General features: G+C 44.2%; 1 protein-coding gene across 1 annotated transcript in view; it reads left to right on the top strand.

The window, feature by feature from the left end:
• The window catches only part of LOC100545914 (ATP synthase subunit alpha, mitochondrial), a 5,283-nt gene extending 378 nt beyond the window's left edge, over window positions 1-4,905 (top strand). Inside the window, exons 2-8 of the mRNA XM_019610770.2 lie at window positions 656-734; window positions 1,807-1,976; window positions 2,751-2,924; window positions 3,012-3,178; window positions 3,318-3,466; window positions 4,362-4,513; window positions 4,655-4,905. Of these exons, the coding sequence (XP_019466315.1) occupies window positions 656-734; window positions 1,807-1,976; window positions 2,751-2,924; window positions 3,012-3,178; window positions 3,318-3,466; window positions 4,362-4,513; window positions 4,655-4,888 (1,125 nt within the window). The 3' untranslated portion in view covers window positions 4,889-4,905. The remainder of the gene's footprint in view (window positions 1-655; window positions 735-1,806; window positions 1,977-2,750; window positions 2,925-3,011; window positions 3,179-3,317; window positions 3,467-4,361; window positions 4,514-4,654) is intronic.
• The last annotated feature ends 3,129 nt before the right edge of the window (window positions 4,906-8,034 follow it).

Here is an 8,034-nt window from a genome sequence, read left to right as displayed (position 1 = left end):
CGGCAGCGCTATTTAGGATGCAGAGATCTGTCAGAGCTGGCTCCCAACCAGTGTCCTTTGTGAAGGTGAACATGGAGACCTGGTCAGGATTTCAGAGAAATCGTATCAACCCTGCATTGGGAGCTTTAGGAGATGGTGTTATGATAATTCTTTAATGCATTTATTTTCACAGACTTCTATTTTGTGTAATTGCATATATTTTAGCCATCTTTCAGAAATACTGTAGTTGAACTTTACTTGTAAAGGTTAACTCTCAGAAGACATAACCTTGTTTTTTTCCCTTATGCAGATGCCTAAGGATTGCACTGATTTATTTATGCCCCAAGCTTTTGATGTTTTGAGCAGTGGTGGTGAATGAGGGGAGGTGTTGCTCTGAGAGCTGCTGTGGTGGTTGACAGTGCAATGCAAAGGCTATGCAGAAAAATGCAGCAAGTAATTTAGAGCAAAATTTCATTATCTTTCCTTGCTTAAAAATGCTGTGTTTGCTTTCATAACTCTAACTTGTAAATGCAGTGCTTTGGAGCTCAACTCAAAATGGAAGTGCATTTAATATCTTAGCCCTTACTGAGAAATTTTAATGTAGTCTCTCTTTAAAGTATTGTATTCTGTGCGATTGAGGAAATTTCACTGTTATTGAAACAACTAATTATTTTAGATTTCCAGAAATACCTTGGGTGTAGCATCCATTGCTGCAAGAAACATCCATGCCTCCAAATCACATTTTCAGAGAACTGGTGAGTCTGAGGAAAGGTCTTTGTTATGAGAATGTTGTTTAAGAACTTGATCAGTCAGACAGGGTAATTTAAAGTTGGAGTGTGTGGTGTATGTGTCAGCTGATAAAACACTTGAGGATGTTTATGTACTGTGTTGGAAAGTGAAATATCAATTATGGGGTCACATTGAGGAGATGTCACTGTAATAATTGTTCAAAGTATGCCCGAACGAATGGAGTGGTAACATATCATCTGGCTTATTCAGCTTATTTACCTCACAAAGATCCAGTTCGATCTTTAAGTTCTGCATAATTATCTGAAAAAATGCCTTGAATTTCAATTTCCTGCCTGCTTTGTAACAATATTAGGAAATGGATGACTTTCTCAGGCCTGCTCAAGTTTGACCTTGATTCTTGGTTATAACTCTTGTGCTGACCGCACAAAACAAGGCCACAGCAATGCGTAGCTGTGTTTGGTTGTGGCTCACATACAGTTTTTGACACGGTTTAGACTGCCTAAAGGTATTATTAGGAAATAAGTTTCACTATATTGCTTGCTGTATCTTAGCTAAAGAAATAAACAGTTGTAGGCATACTACCTAATTGGAGGAAGATGGAAAATATGCTTTTATAGCCTATATTGAACAACTTGCTCCTTAAACACATTAAGTGCTTTTAAAATATACTTGGTTATTGGGTTACCAATGAATTGACGGTGTTTTGATGTGTCTACTCTAAGTAAATTCTCTCCCTGCAGAGCTAGTGTGTCTACTCTCTTAGCAAAGTCTAATCTATTTAGACTAATGATTGTCCAGGGAGAGGGATTGCTAAGACTGTAGGATGTACTGAAGGAAAAATAACTAAACATCCATCACCGTATTTACTGAAGCTGGCTCAGTAATGAATTGAAGCTGCTTTTATTGGCTGTGAACACAGAATCCATTACTTAGCTTATACATTGTATGTAAGGAAGAGTATTGCTTGCTAGATATTATTTACTTGAGAATGGATACTTTAGCTTGTGAATTCAAGACAAGCTTACTGAATTCATACCTCACCTTAATTCACTAAATCTGGTTTGAAATATCTTCTAGGCACTGCTGAGGTATCCTCTATTCTTGAGGAACGCATTTTGGGAGCCAACACCTCTGCTGAACTTGAGGAAACTGGCCACGTGCTCTCAATTGGTGATGGTATTGCCCGTGTGTATGGCCTAAGAAATGTCCAAGCAGAAGAAATGGTAGAGTTTTCTTCTGGGCTGAAGGTTAGCTTTCACTAAAGCAGTTTATCTGTCCTAGAAGTGAAAAGATGATTTTCATAAGGAGAATCTGATACTGTGCTTGGAATTGCTCATATAGAGCTTTTATATGCTACATTGTAACTTAAATATGTAGTATGTTGAAATAATACTACAAAAAGTAAATATTCTTTGAACTTGTAATGCTTTGTTTTTTGGTATTGTTACCTTTTTTCAGCCAACACTTGAGCTTTGTTTTTCTTCCTCTAGGAAGCATTAAAAGTTAATCTGGCATTGGTTTTTGTTTTCTTTAGTTTCAGGCAGGCTTTTCTGATTACTGTTGAAGAATAGGCTCTGTGATCCAATGTACTGTGCAATTTGCTGACTTCTTACAGTCTTAAGGGTAAACTAAAGTTAGAAAGGTGACTTTCCTGGGAGCACTGCAGCATCTCTTCCAACATTTTTTTTTAATGCTGTAATTTACCTTTAACAGATAAGCCAATTCTTCTTTCTTGTTGAATTCTTAGGCAAGTTAAGTGTATTTGAACCCTTTCTGTTTTTCTTGGGGGGAGGGATGAGTGCTGCAAGTACAACTAATTACATAGTAAATTGAGGACTTAGGCATCTTCTATACTAGTGACAAAACCCGCTTATGTTGGATGTAAGCAGAACATTAGTGATTGTTCCAAATAAGATTGAAGTTGCCAGCATCCCGTATTAATCACATCAATATTAAACTGTCAAGAGTTCAACACGGATGTTGGTATTGTTTTTCTCATGATAGTATGATCTTTGTCCTAGGGAATGTCCTTGAACTTGGAGCCTGACAACGTTGGTGTTGTTGTGTTTGGTAATGACAGACTGATCAAGGAAGGGGATGTTGTGAAGAGAACTGGTGCTATTGTGGATGTTCCAGTTGGAGAAGAGCTGCTGGGCCGTGTTGTAGATGCCCTGGGCAATCCAATTGATGGGAAGGTAAGTGTAACTAAGCCTAATAATGCTAAATGTTAAGCTGGCTTCTGTGTGATACAGACTGCAATGTGTTTTTTCCTCTCTTTTAAGAGTTCTTTTACATCTAAAATGCGTAGAAGAGTTGGCTTAAAGGCCCCTGGCATCATTCCCAGAATCTCTGTGCGGGAACCTATGCAGACTGGTATTAAGGCTGTGGACAGCTTGGTGCCCATTGGTCGTGGCCAGCGTGAGCTGATCATTGGTGACAGGCAGACTGGGTAAGTTAAATGCTCAGCCTAAAAAAATGTTTTCATAAACAGACTTGTGTACAGCATGCTCTGCTCTACAAAGCTGAACACAGATGTGTGGAGGCTGGGAGAAAAATGCAGTGTAACTTTACTTAACTGTGTTATACAGGAAAACTTCAATTGCAATTGACACAATAATCAACCAAAAACGATTTAATGATGGAGTAGATGAGAAAAAGAAGTTGTACTGTATCTATGTTGCTATTGGCCAGAAGAGATCTACTGTTGCTCAGTTGGTGAAGAGGCTCACTGATGCAGGTACAGATTTTTGATGATGGTTGAGCTTGGCAAATAGTGACGTTCTGTTCTTATAACACTGAATGCTACTATGAACTCTTCTAATTGGAAATATAAACAGCTCTTTTCTTATTAGATGAGAAAACCACTTGCTTTTGTGAGCAGGAAATCTTTCCAGTTCTTGGGGGGGCAGCCACCTTTTCAATACAGTGCATTAGAGAACTAGTACGAGACCGTGGAGTTACTGTATTTTTTCAGAGTTCAGAGAATTTTTTCTTGAGAGCCAGGCAGACTCAATTTTATAAGCTGTGGCCCACAAGTATTTATGGACTGGGCATTTGCTTCATGTGCACACAAGTCAGTGTGAATGGCAATTTAAAGTTCAGCAAACAGCCTTTACTGCCCAAACATGGATTATGTTACTGTTTTCCAATAAATGTTATTGCATGTCTAACAAAAAAGCTGTAACAGAGCTTAGGAGAAATTAAGCACCTTACCTCTTGCCTGCTGGTCAAGCAGAATCATACTTCGTAGGAAAAAGAAGATATTCTAGTGACAACTTGTCTTGGACTATGAAGCACTGTAGTACCTCCTTGCAGAAGCTAAGAAATCAGACCACTGGGGCTCTGAGTGACTTCCAGAGCCCAAGTGTGTCCTAGTCAAAGTTTAAACCTAATTTTAAATGAGAAATAAGTCTGCAAGCGCTGGATGATAGCTGCCATAAGCTTACTCTTGAAACTTCTTGAGTTAGTCAAGCTAACTGATATGTTAGTTTAGTGTTCTTTCTTGCAACAATGTAGTGATGCTGCCTGGCTTTGCTTCAACAACTAGTACTTAACATGCACGCTGCATTTGTTGGTTATTGACATGATAACATAATGTACTTATGGTGGTGTATCTCACTAATTCTCTCCAGATGCCATGAAGTACACAATTGTGGTGTCTGCCACAGCATCTGATGCTGCACCCCTTCAGTATCTGGCTCCTTACTCAGGCTGCTCCATGGGGGAATACTTCAGAGACAATGGAAAACATGCATTGATCATCTATGATGACTTATCCAAACAGGTCAGGAATCATTGTTTACAGACATCAGTCTGGCATTGGTGCTTATAGCTGTATGATCACCCTAAGTTTAAAAAAAAAAAAAAAAAATCAAAATTTTAAATGAACTACTGAAATCTGAGACTTCTCTATGCTACTGCGCAGGCTGTTGCCTATCGTCAGATGTCTCTGCTGCTGCGCCGTCCACCTGGCCGTGAAGCCTACCCAGGTGATGTGTTCTACCTGCATTCTCGCCTGCTGGAGAGAGCAGCTAAAATGAACGATTCCTTTGGAGGAGGCTCTCTGACTGCTTTGCCTGTCATTGAAACGCAGGCTGGTGATGTGTCTGCTTACATTCCAACCAATGTCATCTCCATCACTGATGGACAGGTAGGATGACTTATATACCAGTATAGAATTCATAGAATGGCCTAGCTTGAAAAGGACCATAATGATCATCTAGTTTCAACCCCCCTGCTATGTGCAGGGTTGCCAACCACTAGACCAGGCTGTCCAGAGCCACATCCAGCCTGGCTTTGAATGCCTCCAGGGATGGGGCATCCACAACCTCCTTGGGCAGCCTGTTCCAGTGCATCACCACCCTCTGAGTGAAAAACCTCCTCCTAATATCTAACCTAAACCTCTCGTCTTAGTTTAAAATCATTCCCCCTTGTCTTATCACTATCTACCCTTGTAAACAGATGTACCCCCTCCTGTTTATATACTCCCTTCGAGTATTGGAAGGGCACAATGAGGCTCCCCCAGAGCCTTCTCTTCTCCAAGCTAAACAAGCCCAGTTCCCTCAACTTTTCTTGGTAGGAGAGGTGCTCCAGCCCTCTGATCCTCTTAGTGGCCCTCCTCTGGATCCGCTCCAAGAGCCCCACATCCTTCCTGTAATGGAGGCCCCAGGCCTGGACACTGCTCCAGATGGAGCCTTGCAAGAGCTAGGTAGAGGGGGACAATCACCTCCCTGTCCCTACTGGCCACCCCTTTTTTAATGCAGCACAGAACAGTTGGCCTTCTAGGCTGCAAGCGCACGCTGCTGGCTCATGTCCAGTTTCTCATCCACCAAGACCCCCAAGTCCTTCTCCATGGGGCTGCTCTCAACGAGATCTTCCCACAGTTTGTATAAATACCTGGGTTTGCCCCGACCCAAGTGCAGCACCTTGCACTTGGCCTTATTGAACCTCATTAGTTTCTCATCGGCCCACTTCTCCAGCCTGTCCAGGTCCTTCTGGATGGCTTCACAGAATCACAGAATTGTAGGGGTTGGAAGGGACCTCTAGAGATCATCGAGACCAACCCCCCTGCCAAAGCAGGTTCCCTACACCAGGTCGCACAGGTAGGCGTCCAGGCGAGACTTGAATATCTCCAGAGAAGGAGACNTTCTCAAGGCTAAACAGACCCAGTTCACTCAGCCTTTCTTCATAGGGGAGATGCTCCAGGCCCTTCACCATCTTTGTGGCCCTCCGCTGGACTCTTTCCAAGAGATCCCTGTCTTTTTTGTACTGGGGAGCCCAGAACTGGACACAGTACTCCAGATGAGGCCTTACCAGGGCAGAGTAGAGGGGGAGGATCACCTCCCTCGACCTGCTGGACACGCTCTTCTTAATGCGCCCCAGAATGCCATTGGCCTTCTTGGCCATGAGGGCACACTGCTGGCTCATGGCCAACCTGTCGTCCACCAGGATGCCCAGGTCCCTCTCTGCAGAGCTCCTCTCCAGCAGATCATCCCCCAGCCTGTATTGGTGCATGCAATTATTCCTCCCTAGGTGGAAGACCCTACACTTGCTTGTGTTGAACCTCATCCGGTTTCTTCCTGCCCAGCTCTCCAGCCTGTCCAGGTCTCGCTGAATGGCAGCACAGCCTTCAGGCGTGTCAGCCAATCCTCCCAACTTCGTATCATCAGCAAACTTGTTGAGGGTGGCCACTATCCCCTCATCAAGGTCATTGATGAAGGTGACCCTCCAATGTCCCTTCCCTCTAATGTATCAACTGCACCGCTCAGCTTGGTGTCATCCGCAAACTCGCTGAGGGTGCACTCGATACCATCATCTATGTCACTGATGAAGATGTTGAAGAGCACCCCTGAGGGACACCACTTGTGACCGGCCTCCATCCTTACACAGAACCATTAATCACAACCCTTTGTCTGTGTCCAGCCAACCAATTCCTAATCCTTCAAACAGTCCATCCTTCAAATCCATACCTCTCCAATTTAGAGAGAAAGATGTGGTGAGGGACCATGTCAAAGGCTTTGCGGAAGTCCAGGAAGATGACATGGGAAGCCTGACCACCAGTGAAGAATGAGGCAAAGCACTTGAGTACCACAGCTTTTTCCATGTCTGAGGAAGCCAGCTCCCCATTACCTTTCATCAGAGGGGGAACACTCTCATGGTCCTGTCTCCTCCTGCCTATGTACCTGTAGAATCCCTTCTTATCTTTCACATCCCTTGCCAAGTTCAGCTCTGTCTGCGCCTCAGCTTTCCTAATCCTATCCCTACACATGCAGACAATAGCCCTGTATTCCTCCTAGGTTACACAACCCTGCTTCCACTTCCTGTACACTTTCCTCTTTTTCCTCAGTTTAAGCTGCAGGCCCTTGCTCAGCTACGTCAGTCGCCTGCCTCCCCTGCTCGACGACTTCTGCTGGGGGAAGGAGAGCCATTGTGCTCTTGGAAGGGTGTCCTTAAAGATCTGCCAGCTCTGTTCTGTTCCCATGTCCTTAAGGATTATTTCCCAGGAGATCCCATCCAGCAGTTCCTTCAGCAGCTGGAAGTTTGCTCTCCTGAAGTTCAGGGTCCTGACTCTGCTTTTTGCCAGGCCTGCATTCCTCCAGATCACAAAGTCCACCAGGGCATGGTCACTACAGCCCAGGCTGCCTCCAATCTTAGCCTCCCTAATGCTCTCCTCTGCATTAGTGAGCACCAGGTCCAGTAGGGCTTCATCTCGGGTCAGTCCATCTAATACCTGGACCAGGAAGTTATCCTCAACAGACTACAGGAATCTCCTGGATTGTCTGCCACTCACTGTGCTGCTATCCCAGCAGATTTCTGGGTGGTTGAAATCCCCCATCAGGACAAGAGCCTGTGAGTGCAATGCTTCCCGTAGCTGAAGTAAGAAGGCCTCGTCAACAGGCTCCCCCTGACCAGGTGGCCTATAGCAGACCCCAACCACTAGATGCCCTTTACTGGACCAATCCTTGATTTTAACCCACAAAGTCTAAACCTGGTCATAGCTGTTTCTCAGACACAGCTCTTCACAATCTATCCACTTCCTAACATGGAGGGCAACTCCCCCACCCCTCCTACCCTGTCTATCCCTTCTGAAAAGCCTGTAGCTCTCTATCAGAGTATTCCAAGCACAGGATCCTAATTCTGCTGTTTGCCAGGCAAAAATCCTGGAACCAATTTTCAGTCCTGGATCAAATTTTCAGTTCCCTCCCCCCTCATACATGCTTTTCATCTGATCTGAATGCACTGGAAGGGTGCACTTCAAGACAGGCAGGTACACCCAAGTAGGGCTGAGACAAAAACAGAGTAGTA

Source organism: Meleagris gallopavo, assembly GCF_000146605.3.
Source record: "Meleagris gallopavo isolate NT-WF06-2002-E0010 breed Aviagen turkey brand Nicholas breeding stock chromosome 3 unlocalized genomic scaffold, Turkey_5.1 Chr3_random_7180001957511, whole genome shotgun sequence".
Taxonomy (NCBI): domain Eukaryota; kingdom Metazoa; phylum Chordata; class Aves; order Galliformes; family Phasianidae; genus Meleagris; species Meleagris gallopavo.
Note: the sequence above shows the minus strand (reverse complement) of the source record. Positions and strands in the feature narration are given on the sequence as shown.